This window comes from Polypterus senegalus, chromosome 16, assembly GCF_016835505.1.
Source record: "Polypterus senegalus isolate Bchr_013 chromosome 16, ASM1683550v1, whole genome shotgun sequence".
Taxonomy (NCBI): Eukaryota; Metazoa; Chordata; class Cladistia; order Polypteriformes; family Polypteridae; genus Polypterus; species Polypterus senegalus.
The window spans coordinates 63,279,762-63,304,425 of record NC_053169.1 but is presented as its reverse complement, the minus strand read 5'-3'; the positions used below and the strand labels follow the sequence as shown (position 1 = coordinate 63,304,425).

Sequence of the window (24,664 nt, the reverse complement as noted above, 5' to 3'; positions counted from 1 at the left end):
GGAATTATTGTAGCAGAAGAACGTGGAAGTTGGCGTTCGCACAGATTTATGCATCTGGATTTTTTTTTTGCTTTTTCTGCTTTTGTCCGTACTCCATGTTATAGTGTGAAAGTGAATTCTACACATGGCATTATGCATGAGGCCCCAGAACACTGAAAGTTAAAGTAATTGACTTAAAAAATAAGTACCTAACTTCAACTTTATTCCATTCTTTGAAAATAAATCAAACAAATATACTGCATGTGGCAGTTCAGTGCAGGGTACAATAACATATGCCTCTTGTAAAATGCAAATAAGGTACAGTAACATTATATACCTCTAGTAGACATCACCTGAATATGCTTTATTGATTTCACAGTTGTGGACTGCTGGCATTAGACATATATAAATGAAAGACCTGTTTGGAGCCGCCCGCTTTGTTCACGCTCAATCAGATTCACTAGATGGCACATGCATGCACTTTTCAATTTTTTTGGTGCTTCTCACTACAAAAGACGTGTGTGTGTGTGTGTGTGTGTGTGTGTGTGTGTGTGTGTGTGTGTGTGTGTGTGTGTGTGTGTGTGTGTGTGTGTGTGTGTGTGTGTGTGTGTGTGTGTATGGAGCAGTCTGCTCAGCTCATGCTCAACCACAGCCATGGGATTTGGTGTGAAACCTATAGAAGATGTACAGGGACTTGGCAAGATGGCTCATGCATGCACTTTTAAATTTTTTCGGTGCTTGCATGCACCTCACTTCTCATTCAACCCAAGCAGACAAACTCCTCTGTGTGGTACATGCACGGTGTATGTTCACACAACAAGCTACCATATGTTTGCATGAGAGAGGTTCCAGCTTGTCCCTGTCAGTTTGTGCAACAGCTGCACTCAACTACACGTTTGTCTTGGACAACTAATTGTTAAGCATTAGCTGATGCCTTTACAAGTTCACCATTATAGTAAAAATGCTAGGGAGTCTTTGGGTTGTTTTTTGTCCTGAAGAGCAGATGCAGCTAGTAGGTTATAAAGCAGAAGTCAACTGTGGATAGGACACCATCCCCCAACAGGAAACATTCATATACATACCCAAGCATGTAAGGCCATCAGTAAATCATCAGCCCTGCAAGTGGTCCTCCAACTTGTTGGGAAATCATGGGTGTTGGTGGCAGGATTGGCACTCTAGCCACCGTTTTTTTGTTTAAAAAAAAAAAAAAAACAAAACATGCACCTCTGAAACAGCAGACAGGACTCCTTTCTGCTTTCCACGGGAGTAGCTCTGCTGTACCTGCCCATAGGAAGGCTGCTCACATTATGAAGGATACTCCGATCACAATTTGAGACTGACCATTTGGTAGGCGCATGGAACGTCTTGTCTCTCCGGCATGCTAATCATCTTCCTCTGCTGTCGGAGGAGCTTAGTAAAATCTGCATTTCAGTGGCAGGACTCTTTTTGAGGTGCGCAGACCTGGGAATGGCCAGATCTCTGTAGGTGGGTACACATTTTATTGGTCTGGTCACTTAAATGGCTGTCATACTCGGGGAGTAGCTGTTGCTGTGGCAGATTGGCTCCTTCCAGTGGAGTCCAATGTCACGCCTTTCAACAAGTGTATTATGAAACTCAGATTATGGCACTCTCAGTGTATGCTTTGACCATGAGTGAAGTCTCAGTGCGGGAGACAGTTTATTTCCAACTTCGGTCGGTGGTTGATGGGTGCCCGTAATATAACACTCCTCTGGTCATTGGTGACTTCAGTGTGACCGCTGACTATGAGGATTGTGTTGGTCCCCATGGGTCTGGTGATCTTGGAGAAAATAGCTCCATGTTCCTTGACTTTGCAAAATGTCACGGGCTACGGATCACTGTATCCCGGTTCCAGCACCCTGAGCTGCATCGTTGAACTTGGTATTACAATACTGGTGGTGCGGTGAAGGAAATTGGTGACATCCTCGTGACCAGACTCTGGAGGCTCTTAACAAAACTGCAGGGTCAACCGAAGTGCCCAGTTTATGAATTCTGACCACAGACTGGTTGTTAATATTCTGAAGATCCAGCTTAGATCCAGTAGGCTATCACCTGCTCGTAAAATGAGACTGGACCTGGTCCCACGTCCTGCTTCCAGAGGAACTGAAGCATTCCGCACATCTGAATATGCTCCCTGGAGAGTTGCTGTCAGGGTGGCTAATGTAATGGTCCTTGTGGATGAAACTGCAGTTCTGACCCCACCCACTGGCCTGGCTACTTTGAACAGCTGTTTAAAGCTGATCCTCCGACATGGACATTGGATATCTCTGGGTCCATGGCTCTTGAGGCTGATCCTTCAATTAGCTGTGAGCCACCCAGTCTCACTGAGATTGCACAGGTGGTAAACCAGCTGGCAGTAGGGAAAGCTGCAGAGATCTGTGGTATCTGGGGTTAACTTCTCCAGGCTGGTGGTAAGGCAGTCCTCATGGCTTTGCAAGCAATCTTTGCTTTTATTGGAGACTGGTGTCATTCCAACTGACTAGAAAATGGGGCTTGTTGTCCCTGTCTGGAAAGGGATGGGTGATCGCCTGGATTACGGCAACTAAAGGGAGATAACACTGCTCTTGGTGCCGGGTAAGGTCCTTTTTATGCCTAAAAAGTCTACCATCTGCCACATCCTGGCAATGTGGATTCTTATGGAGTGCAAACGTCAGAGAGTTTCTTTGTAGCTTTTGTCGATTTTCATAAAGCATGCGACTCAGTTGATTGAGATGACCTGTGGAACAACCTGAGACTTTGGTGGGTTACCTTCAAAGTTGTTGGATATCATGACTGGCCTTGTACACTGGTACTGTGAGTGCTGTGCAGAGTGAAGGCAGAACCTCTGAGTTTCTCCCTGTTGATTCTGGGGTTTGGGTTTATCAGGAGTATATTCTTGTTCCTACTCTGTACCTATATTGCTTGCATGGACTGAGTGTTGGGCGGGGTTGTGGGGCATCTGTTGGTGATGAGAGATTCACTGATCTTGAATTTGCCAACGATGCTGTGAACTTCACAGAGTAAATGGAGGCTCTGATTGGTGCTCTCGAGAGACTGAGTGAAGAGTCTGAGTGGCCTTGCGAGTGTCCTGAATAAAAACCAAGATCCAGATGTTTAATGACCTCTTGGGCACAGCCATCAGCAGTGTGTCTGTCTGCGGAGAGAGTGACAGCCTTGTTGAGAGGTGACATTCAAGACTCTGGTGACTCTTCCTATGAAGTCTATAGACGGGTTGGGAGAGCACTGGGAGTCATGAAGTTGCTGGAAAGGGGTGTATGACCTGAGACGAAGACTGGACTCCTTCGGTACTTTGTGTCTTTGGAGAATCCTTGGGAACCACTGGTTTGACTTTGTGTCAAATGAGCAGTTGCTAACGGAGTCCCGAATGAGGCACATTACCTGCATCGTGATGGAATGTCTGTTACGGCTATGTTGTACGATTCCCTGAGGGTGATACAGCTTGGATGATCCTCATTGTTGAGGACTTGAGTGGCTGGACCATGCCAAGGGGATGCCCACATAACACCTGGCTGCGTCAGATTGATGGTCATTTCTGGAGGGTGGGATTGGACCACGTGTCTGCCTTGGGGGTTTGCCAACCAGGATCCTGAGCTGTTTTGTCATGTGGTGGGTGCGGCAATATGCTGTACCAGTGCATGCTCCCCAACCTGACCTGACTTGAGTTATCCTTGCATACAGTACATATCTTTGAGATGTGGGAGAGTGCCATTCTGTGCTGTTTGCAAGTAATAATGTTCTTATATCCTTATCTGTCAGAGATCACCAATGTGCACAGAAGCTATTTATTTTGTAGCATGCTAGAAAACTTTGATCCTTCTCTGTTTTGGTATGTTATATCTATACAAATAAAAGGTTAAGCCCTCACTGACTCACTCACTCATCACTAATTCTCCAACTTTCCGTGTAGGAAGAAGGCTGAAATTTGGCAGGCCCATTCCTTACAAAAGTTGGGTAGGATTCATTTCGAAATTCTACGCGTAATGGTCATAACTGGAACGTATTTTCGTCCATATACTGTAATAGAATGCAGCTTGATAGCCGTGGGAGGCGGAGTTTCGTATTAAAATATGTAACCAATAACATTTCAGCCTTCATCTGTTGCCAGGCAAAGAGAATAGACTGCAGCTCGATAGCCGTGGGAGGCGGAGTTTCATATTAAAGCATTTAACCAATCACATTGCAGCCATCATTTGTTGCCAGGCAGAGAGGCTTTCACAATCTGTTGTGGAGGCACTCTAACACAGAATAAATGTCGATTAACCTGTTGCTTCAACCAATCAGATTTTGAGATGGTGTCAGTAGGACCCTCTAGCAGGCGTACGGCAACGTCCCCGTATTCAGACCCATTCTACGAGGCCATTGAACGCACCGCAAACGCTCCGAGTGAAAGATCGTAGCGTGCACTACGGCCAACTCCATGGCAGGATTCTGGACAATATTATTTACCAGACACGGACCAGATTTCAAGACCACGAAAACCTGATGTTTGTCACGCTCCTCGAGCCCCAGAAGTTTCGGGAATACAAGAAAAATTTCACGCATGCAGCCTTCTACACTTTAACACGAGCCATGGAGTGCTTTTTGATCTGTCTCGGCTATAAACAGAACTGACTGTAATGTATGCCATGGATGATTTTGCAGGAGAATCTCCCACTGATCTCCTTGACTTCCTTGAGAGCATGGGGCAGCTGTTCACATTGGTATATTTGGCGGTGAGCGTTCCTGTGTACACTGCTTCTGTTGAGCGGACATTTTCAGCCCTAAAGTGAAATCAAACTTATGCCAGAAATACCGTAGGGCGGGTTCGCCTTTCAGCATTAGCTTCAATGGCGATAGAAAGTGAGGTTTTGATGGAACTGAAACGCTCAGATAATCCGTACGACAGAGTAATTGAACTGTTTTTGAGGAAAGAGAGGACGATGGATTTTGTTTACAAATAATCTAAATTTTTGGTGAGTAAAATGTTGCGATTTTCCTAAATAATATTGCAAGTTTATGAGTTAATATTGATGTTTTTTATGTGTGGCATGGCTGTGGCTGTAGTAGAAACGAACTTGTTCATCCCTGGTTTGTCTATAAAATAAAGGCATCTATCTCTATCTATCTATATCTCCTGATCTACATACTGTCAAATAAACGAACCACACGCTGTGGCGCAACATGAGAGGCTTCGCCTCTAGCGCTGACGTCCGAGGTTCGATTCCTGAGAGGGGGTGCAGTGAGTGTGTACGCCTGATGAGCCAAGAATTAGGGCGAAACACTTGCCGTGTACTGTTTGCATTATTGGACAGTAAAACTATTTCAGTATATTCAATATATATATATATATATCAGCGCTTCCGGATTCATTTTACCCTCGCACCCCCTTGGTTTGAGAAGAACTATGAAAAAATATGAGGTTAACGCAGAAAAACAGATCACCAATTAACGCTTTATGAATAATGGATACTTTATTCGCCATCAATAATTGTTTTGGTAAAGCCATACTCGGTGTAATCCTCCTTCCATGTTCTAATTTTTTCGCGACTAGCCATGATTAAATGAACGGTAAAAAAGTAAGAGCGAAGCGAGGGTGACTTATCCAGGCAGGCAGGTGACAGCTCAATAGCTCGAATTTGGATATAAGCAGGTTCTATTTAGTCGACAGAAATATCTTTGGTAGGAATGTAAGTTGAATTTAGTCTTTAAATTTCTATGGTGAAGAAAAATTTATGCAATCATTCCTACCAAGCATATTTCTGTCGACTAAATAAAAGTTACTTCTATTTAAAATTTTAAATAGAACTTGAACAGATACGATAATTCATAATACCCACGCAGCACTACAGTAAGTGCACGTAAGAGCAGGAGTCATCCGTTTTAACAAGCAGCATATTGCACTGATACGAAATATCCTCGATGGATTCTGGCACCCCCAGCAACAGCTGCTCGCACCCAAAAGGAGATATAATATATACACATACATACACTAGCAAAATACCCGCGCTTCGCAGCGGAGAAGTAGTGTGTTAAAGAAGTAATGAAAAAGAAAACATTTTGAAAATAACGTAACATGATTGTCAATGTAATTGTTTTGTCACTGTTGTGAGTGAGTGTTGCTGTCATACATATATATATATATATATATATATATATATATATATATATATGTATGTATGTATATATATATATATATATATATATATATATATATATATATATATATATATATATATATATATATATATATATATATATATATATATATATATATATATATATATATATATATATATATATATATATATATATATATATATATATATATATATATAGTTATATATATATATATATATATATATATATATATATATATATATATATATATATATATATATAGTTATATAGTTATATATATATATAGTTATATATATATATATATATATATATAGTTATATATATATATATATATATATAGTATATATATATATATATATATATATATATAGTTATATATATATATATATATATATATATATATATATATATATATATATATATATATATATATAGTATATATATACATACATACAGTGGAACCTAATTATTCGTTCCAGAAGTTTGGTCGTGAACCGAAGCAGTTTCCCCCATAGGATTGTATGTAAATACAATTAATCCGTTCCAGACCGTACAAACTGTATGTAAAAATATGTACAGATTAAGCACAAATATAGTTAATTACACCATAGAATCCACAGTGTAATAGTAAACTAATGTAAAAACATTGAATAACACTGACACAAAACACCCAGGCTCCCTGATCAGCTACAGGAGCTGGCTCGCTCACGCGCTCTCTCTCTGTGTAGTGCGAGCACACAAACACACACACACACACACACACACACACCTATCCGTCCCCCCAATCCCTTCCCTGTCAGCTGCCCGGCTCTCTAATCTCTCTGTAGCACGTGCTCGCGCAGCATTTTTTTTAAAATGACTTTTAAGCACAGCAGAAAAAAATTCAAGCGCTTGCAAAACCAACTCACAAGCAAACAAAAAAGTAAGATTGCAGGAGATCACGCTATTAAACCTAAAGCCTGATCGCTGTAAACAATGTTTTTAAAATGAGTTTTAAGCACAGCAGAAAAAAACATCGCACAAATCCGAACTTCATTTAAAAACCAACTCGCAAGCAACCAAAAAAGTAACATTGCAACAAATCACACGATGAAGTCCTCCATGTAAACAATTTTTAATGAGTTTTAAGCACAAGGAAAAAAGCGAACATTTGAAAAAAGAGAAAAATAACATTGCAACAAATCGCATTATGAACTAAAAAAATTACTTTTGAAAAATCCGTAATACAAAACCACCAAGAAAACTAACCTTGCATGAAAGCGAGTTCTGGCATGAAGTGTTTTCCTTCAGGTGTTTTCTCTTGTGATTTCTTGGGTTTCTGGTGCTTTTAGCTGTTTAGCTGGTGGGAGTGAAAGCCTCATGCAGCCATTCCAAAAAGAACGTTCTTGTGACCCTCCACATTACTGGCAGTCTGGCTTTGTTTACATTATGCTGCTTGAAAGCACAAGGGTTCTCCGATTGGTAAATGAGTAAACTGGTAAACATTTTTTCCACCTTTTGTAATTTCTTTCTTTACTTCGATTTCAATTTTCTTCAAAACTTTCTTCTGACAACTCTCCACTTGCTTAGAAGCCATAGTTAACTGCAAAAGCACACGAAATACTGTAGAGCACAAAGAGAGTGCACGTCTTATTGAAAACAATGAACAAGGAGCGGCTTTGCTTAAATGAAAAAGCATGGCAGCTCTCTTTCTCTCTCAGGCTGCCTGTGGGGAGGGGGATGTTTTCGCTTGCACTACAGCCTACAGATAGGCAGGCAAACACGTGCAGCAATCTCCTCCTCCCCCTCCCTAGCAGGCACGTGCTCGCTCGCCCTTTCTCTCTCTCTCTCAGCTCAGCTTGCAGGCAGGCAAGGGAACCTGGCTTGTTCGTATACCGAGTGTGTGGTTGTGAACCGAGGCAAAAGTTTGGCGATCTTTTTGGTCGTGAACCGAGGTTCCACTGTGTATATATATACGTCATTATATCATCATTTTTAATGCGTATATTCCAACTCCAAGCTGTATTAACTTGAATATTGAACTTGAATTAACTTATATATAATATATATATCTATACTAATGAAAGGCAAAGCCCTCACTCACTCACTCACTCACTCACTGACTCACTCACTCACTGACTCATTACTAATTCTCCAACGTGTGGGTGGAAGGCTGAAATTTGGCAGGTTCATTCCTTACAGCTTCCTTACAAAAGTTGGGCAGGTTTCATTTCGAAATTCTACGCGTAATGGTCATAACTGGAAGCTGTTTTTCTCCATTTACTGTAATGGAGACACAGGAGTCTCCTCACTGATGAGCACCTGCAATCCATCCTGAGAATCTCCACAACACAGAACCTCACAGCAAACAGAAACGAACCTGTGGCCAAAAAAAGATGCCAGGCGTCCAGCTCTAAAATGACATATGAGCAAAGACAACTGAATGATTTGATTTGTTATTGCTGAAAGGAACACATTTTATTTATATTTCCAGGTTTTGTTATGTAGCATGTTCATATTTGAATTTGTATAATTTTGACAGGATATATTTTTATGGAGAGCAAAATATTATAAGTTGTTTAAGGTTTGAGTTGATTTATTCACGAATAATATTCCTGTCTGTTTTTACCATTCCTACCAAAGATCTTTCTGTCGACTAAATAAAAATTCCTTCTATTTAAAATTTAAATAGAACTTGAACAAATACGATAGTTCATAATATCCACGCAGACTTGCACGTAAGAGCGGGAGTCATCCGTTTTAACATGCAGCGTATTGCACTGATACGAAATAGCTGTGTGTGTATATATGTACATATGTATGTATGTATATGTATATATATATATGTTTGTGTGTGTGTGTATGTATGTGTATGTATGTAGATATATATATATGTATGTACAGTATATATGTGTATATATGTATATATGTTTATATGTATATATGTATGTTTATATATATATATATATATATATATATATATATATATATATATATATATATATATATATATATATATATCTCTATCTCACACACAGGGCTACTGCTGGACAAATGGGTGCCCTAAGCAGAAATTTACTTTTGTGCCCCCCTCCCCCAAATATATTACGGGTGAAAAAATAAAATAATAAAAAAAAACACCTACTATAGGGGCCAAAATAGAACATTATTCAAATAAAAGTAAATTCATAAATAAATTGTATCATTTATAAATTACAATTGTAGCTCTACAGCAAAAAATACAAACTAAAATTACACTTTAAATAAAACATTTATAATAAAATAAACAATAATAAACTGAAATAAAATCAACACTGTCATCAGGTTTTTATTGGGAGTTTTTCCTTGTCTTCTCAGAGAGTCAAGGCTGGGGGGCTGTCAAAAGGCAGGGCCTGTTAAAGCCCAATACGGCACTTCCTGTGTGATTTTGGGCTATACAAAAATAAACTGTATTGTATTGTATTGTATCTGCTGGAGCTTTCCAAAGTTCAAAATTTAAAAAGGCACACTTCTGCTTTTTCTTGAGGCAAAGTCGTAAATTATCTCTTCATATGATAAAGCCTTTGCTAATTCAGAATTGATGCTGACAATTGACACACCACTCATACGCTCTTGTGCCATAGATGAGCGCATGTACGTTTTGATGAGCTTCATTTTAGAAAAACTTCAGTCATCAGAAGCAACAGTTACAAGGAGCGTCACTGCTATGCGCAGAGCAATCCAGAGATTTGGGTACATGCACGGGCTTCATCTTGGGCCTTTTTTTTTTCTTTCGTTTCTCGGCGCTGGACTGTTGATGTCTCTTTCCAGGAGCAGGCATATTGTTCAATTATTATCATTTTTGGCCAAATAGGCAGCCGTAACAGAGGTGAGGTCACACGCGTCATCACGTGTGCTTAGCCTACTCTGTGTTCACCGTAAAATGCAATATATACATTTATTTTTATTTATTTGTAAATTTATATTATTAATATTAATTTATTATTATAATATATAAACGATTTTTTTGAGCAGCTGGGATGGTGCACCCCTGGGAGTTGGTGCCCTATGCAGACTGCGTACTCTGCGTATAGGGAGTTGCGGTACTGTCGATGTACCAGGAAATCATGCATTGACAAAAGTTCTCTTTTGCTTGGAATTGAAAGTGTGATTAAATGCGTTATTTTTTATAACGCGTTATGGAGTACATGCATCAAAGCTTCTCGGCTGTGCTTGTGCTAAGAAAAGGAAACATTTTAAAAATAACTTAACATGATTCTGCGTTAACCGCATATTTTTTCATACGTCTCAAAGCAAGGGGATGCGAGGGTAAAATGAATCAGGAAGCGCGCGTACATACTCCGTGTATCCCCTCTCTGGAAATGAACCTCGGATGTCGGCGCTAGAGGCGAAGCCTCTACCATTGCGCCACAGCATGTGGCTTGTCTATTTGAGAGTATGTAGATTGGGGTATATATATACATATAATTGTGTATATATATATACCCGCGTTTCGCAGCGGAGTAGTGTGTCAAAGAAGTTATGAAAAACAAAAGGGAACATTTTAAAAATAACGTAACATGATTGTCAATATACAGTAATTGTTTTGTGAGTGTTGCTGTCATCAAGGATTTGATCATCATTATTTCTTGCAATCAGATTCGTATTTGGAGGATGTGTTTATTTAATGTTAGCTAAGATCCGGCACTTAAAAGTTTCTTGCTACAGCAATTTTAACTCTGTTACAAAGTGATCCAAAGTCTCGTTTATACCTCGTGTCTTCTCAGTAAACTTGTATGTCTCGAATACCGTCATTTGTCGTAGGCATGACAAACGGCAGTGGGAGTGTGTCTATAAACTTAATGTAAACTTACGGTTCACGCCGTGCTTTGTTTCCGCAGTAGCTGTACTTATGAATATACTTGTATTTATGAATACGCTTGTATGCATCACTTGCTTCATAATCTTTTTCTGCCTTCTCAATTGTGAAATGGCGTTTTTTGTTCAGCGCTGTTTGGAGGTCTTCCTTGTTCTTTACGTACTTACGTAGGCGGCGTGATGATGTCACGCGAAACTCCACCCCCCACAGCTTTCGAGCTCAACTCCATTACAGTATATGCAGAAAAATAGCTTCCAGTTATGACCATTACGCGTAGAATTTCGAAATGTAACCTGCCCAGCTTTTGTAAGGAATGAGCCTGCCAAATTTCAGCCTTTTACCTACACGGGGAGTTGGAGAATTAGTGATGAGTGAGTCAGTCATTATGTGTGGTATGTATGGTATTTATGTACTGTATGTATGTATGTACTAATAAAAGGCAAAGCACTCACTCACTCATCACTAATTCTCCAACTTCCCGTGTGGGTGGAAGGCTGAAATTTGGCAGGTTCATTCCATACAGCTTCCTTACAAAAGTTGGGCAGGTTTTATATCGAAATTCTACGCGTAATGGTCATAACTGGAAGCAGTTTCTCCATTTACTGTAATGGAGATGAGCTTGAACGCCGCATGGGGGCGGAGTTTCGTGTGACATCATCACGCCTCCGTAATCACGCAGTACATAGAAACCAGGAAGACCTGAAAAAGCGCTGAAGAAAACATGCATTATATAATTGAGAAGGCAGCTAAACAATAAGAAGCGGCGGTGACATATACAACCATATTTATGAGTTCTGCTACTGAACAAAGCACGATGTAAACCTACACTTTAAATTAAGTTCATAGACAGGCTGCGCTGCGTTGTAATTTAGTGCCTGCCCATATAAGGTCGTCCGTCAGCGGCAATCCAATAGCAAACTCCCACTAAATATTCACGGGTGAAGGACTGTGCTTATGCAGAGGAAGATGAGATGGTCAGGGTGGTGTTTGGCACAAACTCCGCGAAACTGCGAGAGAAAGTTTTAAGTGCCAGGACTAAGGTAACATTAAATACAGCCATGGACGCACGAGATGGCACCAGCACAGCTGGGAACCTTCGATGCATGTACACAAAGCGCTCACGTGAACTGACGCAGTGCACAGCCAAAAAGCAGCAGTTCCAAAGAGCGCTGAACAAAAACCGAATTACACAATTGAAAAGGCAGCAAAAAATATGAAGCGTCTGATACATACAAGCATATTCATAAATCCAGCATGCAGTGTGTCAGGTCTCCGATAAAGAAGAAGACGAGCTGTTTATTGATGCAGTAAGAAACGAATTGATGAATGAAACCTGTCATCTTTACAACGATTGACAAACACGAAATGTATCTTGAACACAACACATCCTACAAATACGAACCTGATTGAAAGAAATAATGATAATCAAATCCTTGATGACAGCAACACTCAGTAACACTCACAAAACAAATACTGTATATTGACAGTCATGTTACGTTATTTTTAAAATGTTCCCTTTTCTTTTTCTAGCTTTTTTAACACACTACTTCTCTGCTGCGATACGGGTATATATATATATATGTATATATATACCCCGATCTACATACTCGAATAATGGATACTTTATTAGCCATCAATGATTGTTTTGGTAAAGCCATACTCAGTGTATTCATTAGATGAACGGTAAAAAGTAAGAGCGAGGGGAGGATGACTTATTGAGGCATGCAGGCTGTAGTGCATGTCAACTCTATCTGAATTGCGCGATCACATTTGATAAAAATATATCTTTTCCAAGTTCTATTTAGTCCATATGTGTCAAACTCAAGGGCCGCGGGCCACATCCGGCCCGGCATGTAATTTTATCTGGCCTGCGAGATCATTTTATATACTGTATTATTGTTATTAATGGCCCGGGTATATGAAGCGCTGGTAACACAATAAACTACAGATCCCATAATGCAGCGCTTCAGCTGCCTTGCCGATCACTTACCGCGTTAATCAAGTCTAGCTTATGATGCTGCAAGTTATTGCGAAGCTAGCTCACACGATGCTGAAGAGAAAAGTTGATTCTGAAAAGAGAGCCTTTAAAAACCGATGGGAGGCTGAGTATATGTTTACTGAAACCGTGTGTCTCATTTGTGGAGCTAATGTGGCTGTAATTACAGAATTTAATCTAAGACGGCACTATGAGACAAAACATCACGGTAACCTGAAAGACCTGAATGCAATGCAGAAGAATTAAATAAGAATCTGACACTTCAGCGGACGTTTTTACCGTGCACAATCACAAAGTGATTTAAAGTGAAGCTGCTTTTATGGGAGACACAAATGCAACAGTTCACCTTGCCCCACTTTCCCTGTTGCCAAGTAATGTTGAACCAAGTCGTCACTACGGTGTTCCCAAATACGCACTTTGCTGATAAACTGAGCGCACTGAGTTTGCACGGTGCTTTGGTGACTTTGAAGAACAAAAAAGTCCGTCTACATGCGGCTCGAACCTTGTGTTTGTTTGATAGCACATATCTGTGTGAGAAGCTCTTCTCAGTGATAAAGACTAAGAAAACAGCACACAGGAGTCGCCTCACTGATGAGCACCTGCAATCCATCCTGAGAATCTCCACAACACAGAACCTCACAGCAAACATAAACGAACTTGTTGCCAAAAAAAGATGCCAGGCGTCCAGCTCTAAAATGACATATGAGCAAAGACAACTGAATGATTTGATTTGTTATTGCTGAAAGGAACACATTTTATTTATATTTCCAGGTTTTGTTATACAGCATGTTCATATTTGAATTTGTATAATTTTGACAGGATATATTTTTATGGAGAGCAAAATATTATAAGTTGTTTAAGGTTTGAGTTGATTTATTCAGGAATAATATTCCTGTCTGTTTTTACCATTCCTACCAAAGATATTTCTGTCGACCAATTAAAAATTCCTTCTATTTAAAATTTAAATAGAACTTGAACAAATACGATAGTTCATAATATCTACGCAGACTTGCACGTAAGAGCGGGAGTTATCCGTTTTAACAAGCAGCGTATTGCACTGATACGAAATAGCTGTGTGTGTATATATGTAAATATGTGTGTGTGTGTGTGTGTATATATATATATAATATACATACACTAATAAAAGGCAAAGCCCTCACTGACTCACTCACTGACTCATCACTAATTCTCCAACTTCCCGTGTGGGTGGAAGGCTGAAATTTGGCAGGTTCATTCCTTACAGCTTCCTTACAAAAGTTGGGCAGGTTTTATATCGAAATTCTACGCGTAATGGTCATAACTGGAAGCAGTTTTTCTCCATTTACTGTAATGGAGATGAGCTTCAACGCCGTGAGGCCGGAGTTTCGTGTGACATCATCACGCCTCCCACGTAATCACGCAGTACATAGAAAATCAGGAAGACCTCAAAAATGCGCTGAAGAAAACATGCATTATATAATTGAGAAGGCAGCGAAACAATAAGAAGTGAGCGAGTGACATATACAACCATATTCATGAGTTCTGCTACTTCGGAAACAAAGCACGATGTAAACCTACACTTTAAATTAAGTTCATAGACAGGCTGCCGCTGGCGTTTGTAATTTAGTACCTGCCCATATAAGGCCGTCCGTCAGCGGCAATCCAATAGCAAACTGCCACGGGTAAATATTCACGGGTGAAGGACTGTGCTTATGGAGAGGAAGATGAGATGGTCAGGGTGGTGTTTGACACAAACTCAGCGGAACTGCGAGAGAAAGTTTTAAGTGCCAGGACTAAGGTAACATTAAATACAGCCATGGACATAGCACGAGATGGCACCAGCACAGCTGGGAACCTTCGATGCATGTACACGAGCGGCTCACGTGAACTGGCGCGTGCACAGATAAAAGGCAACAGTTCCAAAGAGCTGAACAAAACCGAATTACACAATTGAAAAGGCAGCAAAAATATGAAGCGTCTCATACATACAAGCATATTCATAAATCCAGCTACTGCGGAAACAAAGCACACGGTGGAAAAGTCAATGTCCGCTAAAGGAAGACAGTGTAAAAAACCCGTGCATGCAGTGTGTCAGGTCTCAGATAAAGAAGAAGGCGAGCTGTTTATTGATGCAGTAAGAAGCGAATCGATGAAAGAAACCTGTCATCTTTACAGCGATTGACAAACACGGAATGTAACTTGAACACAACACATCCTACAAATACGAACCTGATTGAAAGAAATAATGATAATCAAATCCTTGATGACAGCAACACTCAGTAACACTCACAAAACAAATACTGTATATTGACAGTCATGTTACGTTATTTTTAAAATGTTCCCTTTTCTTTTTCTAGCTTTTTTAACACACTACTTCTCTGCTGCGATACGCCGGTGTGTGTGTATATATATATATATATATATATATCCGATCTACATACTCGAATAATGGATACTTTATTAGCCATCAATGATTGTTTTGGTAAAGCCATACTCAGTGTATTCATTAGATGAGCGGTAAAAAGTAAGAGCGAGGGAGGATGACTCATTGAGGCATGCAGGCTGTAGTGCTTGCGTCAACTCTATCTGAATTGCGCGATCACATTTGAAAAAATACATCTTTTCAAGTTCTATTTAGTCCATATGTTTAAAACTCAAGGGCCGCGGGCCACATCCGGCCCGGTGTAATTATATCCGCCCGCGAGATCATTTTATATACTGTATTATTGTTATTAATGGCCCGGGTATATGAAGCGCTGGTAACACAAACTACAGATTCCATAATGCAGCGCTTCAGCTGCCTTGCCGAACACTTAAGCGTTAATCAAGTCTAGCTTATGATGCTGCAAGTTATTGCGAAGCTAGAGTTATTGGCGCACTGAGTTTGCACGGCGCTTTGGTGACTTTGAAGAACAAAAAAAGTCCGTCTACATGCGGCTCGAACCTTGTGCATGTTTGGTAGCACATATCTGTGTGAGAAGCTCTTCTCAGTGATAAAGACTAACAAAACAGCACACAGGAGTCGCCTCACTGATGACCACCTGCAATCCATCCTGAGAATCTCCACAACACAGAACCTCACACCAAACAGAAACGAACTTGTGGCCAAAAAAAGATGCCAGGCGTCCAGCTCTAAAATGACATATGAGCAAAGACAACTGAATGATTTGATTTGTTATTGCGTAAGGCGTGAGTCAACCGTTTTAACAAACAGCGTATTGCACTGATACGAAATAGCTGTGTGTGTATATATGTATGTATATGTATATATATGTTTATATAGTTGTGTGTGTATGTATGTATATATATATATATATATATAAATATGTGTATTTTTGTGTATATATGTGTGTGTGTATGTATGTATGTGATATGTATGTATATATGTGTATATGTATAGATATGTATATATATATGTTTGTGTGTGTGTGTGTAAATATATATATATATATATATATATGACAACAACACTCATCACTCACAACAGTGACAAAACAATTACATTGACAATCATGTTACGTTATTTTTAAAATGTTTCCTTTTCTTTTTCATTGCTTCTTTAACAGACTGCTTCATCGCTGCGAAGCGCTGGTATTTTGCTAGTTTAAATAATAAAGGTTATTGCTGTTATGGTTATTGATAAATTTGACCAAAAATAAATTGGACTGTTAATTGTTTTACCCAAGATTGTTCCTAAGCAGTGTTTTCTTTTTATAGTTCAGAAATGGATGCAAGTGAAAAGATTACGTTTTTTGGGAATTCCAAAGTATTGTGGACATGGAATAGTTGAGTTTGATGAATTGAGGTAAGAATTGTCAAGTGAATTCCTCAATTTTTAACAATCAGTATTTAGTGACCACAAAATTATTAATATTTTAAATGTGTTGTAAAACTAAAGTTAATAGTAATTGACATTTGATAAATTTTACAAGTACTTGTATATCATTTTTTTAGGGTTCTATTACTATTAAATGATATCCTATTTTTTTAAGAAATAATACATTTGAATACCTTAGATGTATGGTTTCAGTATGTACATTTGGACAGTATTATCCAGGGAAAAAAAAATATTTATACCCACATTTTTCATGTGAACTGTGAATATATAGTTATGAACATTAGGCTTTGTTTTATGCATCACTGGCAACTAGCTACAACTGAATATTTTAAATATAATGCTCTGTATCTTTTCATCTTTGAAAGAACAATGTGTAAAGAGCAGGTTGCAAAAGTCCATTAACTCATTCATACAGGATCAATTTAGATTAATTTCTCAGGCTATCGTGAATGTTTGGAAAAAGAATATTGTAATAGAAAAAACATCTTGGGGAGAGTATGAAGACTCCACAAGGATTGTGTCTTGGGGGAATAAAACTCTGGATTGTGAATATGTGAAGCACTACAAACCACTGTTGTACCATGCTACCGTTATGAATTCAAAATAAAATTTAAAGGTTCATTCTAATGTGTAGAGCTTTTAAATAGAACGCAAGCATGTGTTATTATGCTCTCATTTAGTTATTTGCATGTGCAGACTGTTTTTTTTCTGGCCAGCAATTACTTACTGTTAGCACAGTATATTGAAACAATACTCAATACCATAAACCACTTATGATATATTAATGGTTTCTTGTTCATTTGAATAAGTGTATATGATTCTGCTTTACTCCTTTAACTTGGTACCACCTCATTCTGAGCATCAGCTGTACTGTAACTTCACATTTTTATTCCATCAGACATCAGTCTGTTTCTGTGAGCAAAAGTAAGTTCATATACAGTATAGAGCTTAAGAGCACACCTAGTTAACTTCTAAAATGATCTGCAGTGAGCCCTACAAATGTCACATACTCCTCTTTAATCGTTTACTACTAAGGAAGTCATTATTGAGTGATAATTACAAAAATGAATGCAGTATACAGATATAATATTTAAAAAAGGATCAACATATCTGTATTAATTTGTTAAATATCATGAATTTAATAAGAATTTGACTTGAATTTGAGTAGAACCGTGCTATGAGCAATTCAGTTGATTATATTAATTTTTGGAAGTTGCAACTGAAAAAATAAAAAAAATATATATATATATATATATATATATATATATATATACATACACAGTATAAATTTAGTAGTGAGGCAGTCTAGGTATATGTTTATGTTGATGATAAAGAAATTTTGCTTTATGAAAGGGTATTCTTTTTCTTTCTTTAGATATTGCAAGTGGGTATGATGATCAACACATGTAAAACCTTACCTTCTCTTAATTTGTTTGTCATTATAAAACAAACAAATTTATCTTTGTGAAGCTCTACAGAAGCTCTGTATCATGAAGATTGGTATTAAATTAGATCAAACATGTCATTAAATTTGTAACTATGTTTTAATGATAAAACTGTATTCATCAAGAAGCAAATGTAGATGCACCAAAAGATGGGTAATGTGGTCAGGGATTTTGGGGGCTACATAAGCACTCTGACAGCAGTACTTTGACCTTTTGGTAACTATTTCTTAACTTGTAAAGACCATTATATAGTAAAAGCAGGCCAGATTACTTTGGAGTGAAAATGAATTAGAAACGTTTGGATCCTGGTGAAGTTTTGTTGATGGTAAAATTGTGTGTTTTCTTTTGTGAGCATCACTAAATGTAAACTTTAAACTTTACTAGTTCTGCAATTAAAAACCTGAAAGAATAAAGCTTGAAAATTGTGCAGTGTCTGTTAAATTGTACTTTAAAAAGATGTTTATATACAAATCTTGTGACAGGCTGCGGAGGATCAAAGGACAATGGGCTGATACAAGATGTGTTCTGGGAGTATCAGGGTACATATTTCAAATGGGTTGCCCAAATTAGTAACAAGTAACAATCTTGTAAATGGCCACCAGGAGATGGTACACTCCACTTATTTAAGTCCTATAAGTAATTAATCCAAATATATCCAAAGTGAGAGAGAATGCATTAAAAGTGCAGAGTGAGTGACAAGGAGAACCTTTCCAGAGCATTTGAGGTCAGTAGATGTCATTGGACAGGTTATACCCTGTGGAGGAATGATGTCCTGGTAGCAGCCATGGGCATCTAACCCTTTAATGAATGTGAGCTCAGGGCTGCTTGGGACCATTAAAGATAATTTTGGTTGAATTATCTCACTATTTTCCAATGGGTGCTTTTGACATTGGAAGTGATTCTGCAAATTGCTCCCCACTGTACCCTAGAGTGGGGTTTAATTACCATTCCTTGGCCGATCTTGAAGTTAGTGGTTAGTAAAAAGGCTCGACTGACAGGATAACAGTGTAGTCAAATTCTGGAGACGGAGAACATGTTGTGAGGGGGAGAATTCTTCATAACTCTGGAACTCTGTTGTAGGTAGTGGTCAAGCCTGATAGACAGTGACCTGTAATTGTATTGACAAACCCATAGGGCAGCAAGCAATTGATGTGGCTTTTCTTTATTTGATACTGTTGAGTTCTCCCCATGAGAATCACACCCTCATGTTTATAAGGAATAAAGGACAATTTTTCCATAACTGTTTTAACAGTATTGAGTCTGGGATAGGGTGGCACACAAAGGTGCTATTGTCACAACACACTGATTATTTGACTGTTACATTTGAAGTGCTGCCCTGTGATGTAGGCTATTTCAGAGCACCACACTACCACTTAGTGTAATTTGTTGAATTATTTAAACATTTCTTCATCTCCTAAAGTTTTTAAAAAATATTTCAAGTAGGGTTGCAACAACTATTTAATGTCTTCAATAATTATAATACAGTAGTTGCTGTTTCATTTTGTTATTGTTTACTTGTATTACTATCTATTTTATACATCCTGTCATTAATCCAGAGTTATGTTAGTCACATCTTGAGATATGGTGGAAATGGAGGATGTAAATAGGGTGGAAAGTCAAAGACTAAAAAAAAACAACAAAAAGGTATATAGTCATTTCAACCTCAGATCTGGTAAGAAATCTATCTCTTGAGAGAGCTGTAAAAAGTCTCTTGGAATGGAAACATATCTGTCAGCACCTAAACAGAAATCTCATTGAAAAAATGGTTAATTCCTCCCTCCCAATTTCACTTTCTTCTGTTTCTTATGGCAGTTCAAAATCCAGTATGACAGTGCAGAATCTGAGTCGTCAACAATATGCTAAACTTTGCACAATATTTCTTTTGAAAATAGCAACAGCAACTCTATTTATCTTGCGATCTTTACTTCCTTTTAGCAGATAAAGTCAAGCAAGAACTTTTGATGTGGTGGTTAACAATGGTCTTAGCCTTCTATCCCCTTGATTTCAATGACGGTCTTAAGTGTTAAGCTAGACATTACACTTCGCAGTAACACATTTTCCTGTGCACTTATTTACAAAAGTAATGATAAAGTATATTTGCACTATTGTTATCAAGGAGAGCATTGTGCATATAATATACAAAACTGCAAGAGTTTTATTTGAGAATAATATAACATTGCATTTTTAAAAACAATGATAAATCAAAACCTTAGTTGGCCAACTTGATTATCAGATTAGCTCATGTTGCAAAACCAATTCTGACTATGTCATAATTCAGTATTAATCAAGAATCAATGTTAGGACATTATTAATTGAATATGAATAAAGTAATTGTGTATATATTTTAGCTTAATTTGTACTTTTAGTATAAATTTGTATAAGAGGATCATTAAACTAATCTGATATCTAAAGTGAGATATTGTATGTATATTTTATATTAATACGTGCTTTTATTATTAGTTACAGGTTCATGGTGATAGAAAGACTTGGCAAAGACTTGCAACATATCTTTGAAAAACAGGGGAAAATGTTTAAAAATCAAGTTGTTCTAAATTTAGGGTTAAAGATGGTAAGTGCTTAAATATTTAGAACAATTTTATCCATTGTACAATGTTAAAGTAGTACTAATCAAGTAGAATTTAATATAAAAGCAACATTTTATTTAATGTATCAACTAAAAGTTAACCATTATGGTTTCTGTATAACATTTTTAAACATAATTTAAAGAACATTTCTGCTTCAACATTCTGGGAATTAATGGCTGGATATAAGTATACACTTACACATGTATTTGTGTATAGCTTTTGATGTCAAACTTAAGGGCTGTGGGCGGAATCTGGCCCTTTAAAGTGTCCTACTTCATCAATTCAAAACATGTTAGATATGGCCAATGAGGACCACTCATTTTCCCAAAACATCAAATGCGTGCTTCATACATAGATTGTATCCATACAGGGCTGTGCACAAAAGGAGTGGTTGCCGACTCAGGTAGAGATGCACTGATCAAAAAAATTTTTTTTCTATTTTATTGAATTTATTAAAAGCAATTAACATTTCTTATAAGCAAGTCAAACTTGGGAAAAAAACTACCTTCAGTTCAACCCCCTTAGTAAAACTTTCAGAGTAGACAAGTGGGGGAGAAAACTGTCAGTTACTCACTGACATAAAATAGGTGAGGTAGGATTTTACCAGTTGAGCAAGATAAGTCTCCGTGCTAATAGGGAAGTAAAGGCAATTACAGTTTGCCCATCTCCACTTTAGGCCCATCTGGGAGTATACCAAACACAACTGATAATGGATTAGGAGTGATTGTGACGCCAAGGGTGTCTAATAGGCATTCAAAGATTTTTGTCCAGAATGATGTTTATTAGTTGCAGGCCCAATGAGATGAGCTTGACTGCAACGTTTGCAGGTGGGATCTTGCCTTAGAAACAGATGTGCTCAATAAAAGATTTTAAGTTGCATGCCTTGCGCAAATGGAGCTAGAGTGAATTCTGCCTTCTACTACTTTTCTGAAATGTTGAGTAAGAGATTCCTTTCCCCACTGTACTCTGGAATCTTTGAAAGGAAAGGACTATATAATGTTTTTATATATTATAGAAATGTTATTCGAGTCCACAAGACTGATTAATATTTCTTCTGGAATAGAAGTAGGTGGCAGGTGACAAAAATTGGGCAGATTTTATGTGGCAAAGTTTCCAATTTGGAAATGGGGGGGAAAAAATCATATTGATGATAAGTTAAATTTGCAGTGTAATTGTTCGTAGGATGCGTTATATATGTACAAATTTGTAAGTGATAATCCGGTATGGTTTCCAAACATTAAAAACTGTTTAAGTTTGAGAGGCTGGGAAATGAGGTGATTGTGAAGAGGTGCAACAGATAAAAGCTTCTCTGTCTTGCAGTACTTCTTACATTGGTTCTATATTCTGAGCAAATGAATAACAGTTGGGTTGTTAGTATATTGATGATAACTTGTATTTACTGGGGCACAAAGCAAGGAATATAAAAAAGTACTGCAGGATTTTATTTCTATTGTGTACCAAGTCTGTGTGTGTTCATCTATTTGTGTCAATGTCCAGGTTTTCACAGCTTATATATTTGCTTCTCAATAATAAAATTGAAAGTTAGTTAGAGCCATGCCGCCTTCTACCTTAGGTCTTTGTAGAGTTGCCCTTTGGATGCGTGGATGGTTTGAATTCCAAATAAATGAGTTTATGATTAAATCTGATTTCTTTAAAAATATTTGTTAATGTATATGGGGATACTTTGAAATAGAATAGGAAGCTTAGGAAGGATATTTATCTTGACAGCGTTAATACTCCCTGGTAATATGAAATGGAGGGAGGACCATCAATGCAAGTCTTGCTTAGGTTTTTCCATGCAGACAGCAAAATTTTATTGAAAAAGAGCTTTATGTTCTGATGTTTATGTTTATCCTAAGGTATTTAAACTAATCTACAATGGTAAAAGGGAAGGTGTTCAATCTAATATTGTGTGCTAGAGAGTTCACTGGAAAGAACACACTTGTATTCAGATAATTTTGAGTCGAGATATCTTTTGAAATTCTGCTGGTAAATTCATATATATATATATATATATATATATATATATATATATATATATATATATATATATATATATATATATATCTATATATATATATATATATATATATATATATATATATATATATATATATATATATATATATGAGGGACTGTTCAGGAAAAAAAGATTGGTTCGTAAATATATATATACTAATAAAAGGCAAAGCCCTCACTCACTCACTCACTGACTCATCACTAATTCTCCAACTTCCCGTGTAGGTAGAAGGCTGAAATTTGGCAGGCTCATTCCTTACAGCTTACTTACAAAAGTTGGGCAGGTTTAATTTCGAAATTCTACGCCTAATGGTCATAACTGGAAGGTATTTTCTCCATTAACTGTAATGGAGTTGAGCTGGAATGGCGTGGGGGGAGTTTCGTGTGACATCATTACGCCTCCCATCTAATCACGTGAACTGATTGTCAACGCAGTGCGTAGAAAACCAGGAAGACCTCCAAAAAGCGCTTAAGAAAACATGCATTATATAATTGAGAAGGCAGCGAAAAACAATAAGAAGCGAGCGAGTGACATATACTACCATATTCATGAGTGTTGCTGCCTCGGAAAGAAAGAAAGGTGTAAACCTAAACTTTAAATTAAGTTCATAGACAGGCTACGCTGGCGTTTCACATGCCCACAGGTAATGCGGGATACAAGTTTAATGAGAGGGCGAGGATATAAGCGAGAGTTTTGATCACTTTGTAACTAAGTTAAAATTGTAGGTGAAGGGGTGTGCTTATGCAAATTCCGAGAGACTGTGTTTGTGGGGGATTGACAGTTAAGGCGGGTGGGGGAGTCATGTCATCATCTCCCCTCCCATTCATCTAATTTCGGTCTGAGCTGAGCTCCGCGGCTAATGCCGTCTTTCGACAAAAGGTCACATTGACAATCGTGTTACGTTATTTTTAAAATCTTTCCTTTTCTTAGCACAAGCACAGCTGAGAAGCTTGATGCATGTGCTCCATAGCGTTAAAAATAATGCATTTAATCACACTTTGCATTACAAGCAAAGGGAGCTTTTGTCAATGCATGATTTCCTGGTACACGATTACATTGATCAAGCGCATCGATTCATTTTACCCTCGCACCACCTTAGTTTGAGAAGAAGTCTGAAAAATATGAGGTTAACACAGAAAAACATCACCAATTCAAGCTTTATGAATAATCGATTAAGCCATCAATAATTGTTTTGGTAAAGCCATCCTCCTTCCATTTTATAATTTTTCCGCCAATAGCCATGATTAAATGAACGGTAAATAAAGTAAGAGCAAAGCGAGGGTGACTTATTTAGGCAGGCATATATATGACAGCAACACTCATGACAATGTCAATCATGTTACGTTATTATTAAAATGTTTCCTTTTCTTTTCATTACTTCTTTAACACACTACTTCTCAACTGCGAGGCGCGGGGATTTTGCTATATATATAATATATGAATGACCTCCAAAGAGCGCTGAGACTTTTGATATCATGAGCGTGTCTGCAAAACTGTGGTCTCCTGCCCAGCAAAAGTCGAGCAGCCAGCGCGCGCATAGCTGTGCCGGCCTTTGAGGCGCTGACTGCGCTTCTGCCTTAAGTCAAAGTGAGCACTTTTAATTTTTTCATCCTCCCCCTGCGCTATAGCCCAGACAAGTGCAAACACGGGACCCCTTTTCTACACCACGGAAAAATAATATTAAGGCGATTCACACTTTCTTTTTGCGTATCACGATTATGAGGTCATCACCTCGGATTATGAAGACACGCAAGCGAGTGGAGGACTGACAGTGCCATCACAGCGATTAATGGCAGGGGCGTCTCACCAGTCTACACAAGACCCACGCGACTGTCCCCAAAAGGCGATCA

General features: G+C 38.0%; 1 protein-coding gene across 7 annotated transcripts in view; it reads left to right on the top strand.

Annotated features, from left to right (window-relative positions):
• The window catches only part of vrk2 (VRK serine/threonine kinase 2), a 178,042-nt gene that overhangs the window by 26,895 nt on the left and 126,483 nt on the right, over positions 1-24,664 (top strand). For all 7 annotated transcript variants that reach the window (XM_039738962.1, XM_039738965.1, XM_039738964.1 and 4 more), the window contains exons 5-6: positions 16,644-16,731; positions 20,670-20,778. In XM_039738962.1, coding sequence (XP_039594896.1) covers positions 16,644-16,731; positions 20,670-20,778 — 197 coding nt within the window. The remainder of the gene's footprint in view (positions 1-16,643; positions 16,732-20,669; positions 20,779-24,664) is intronic.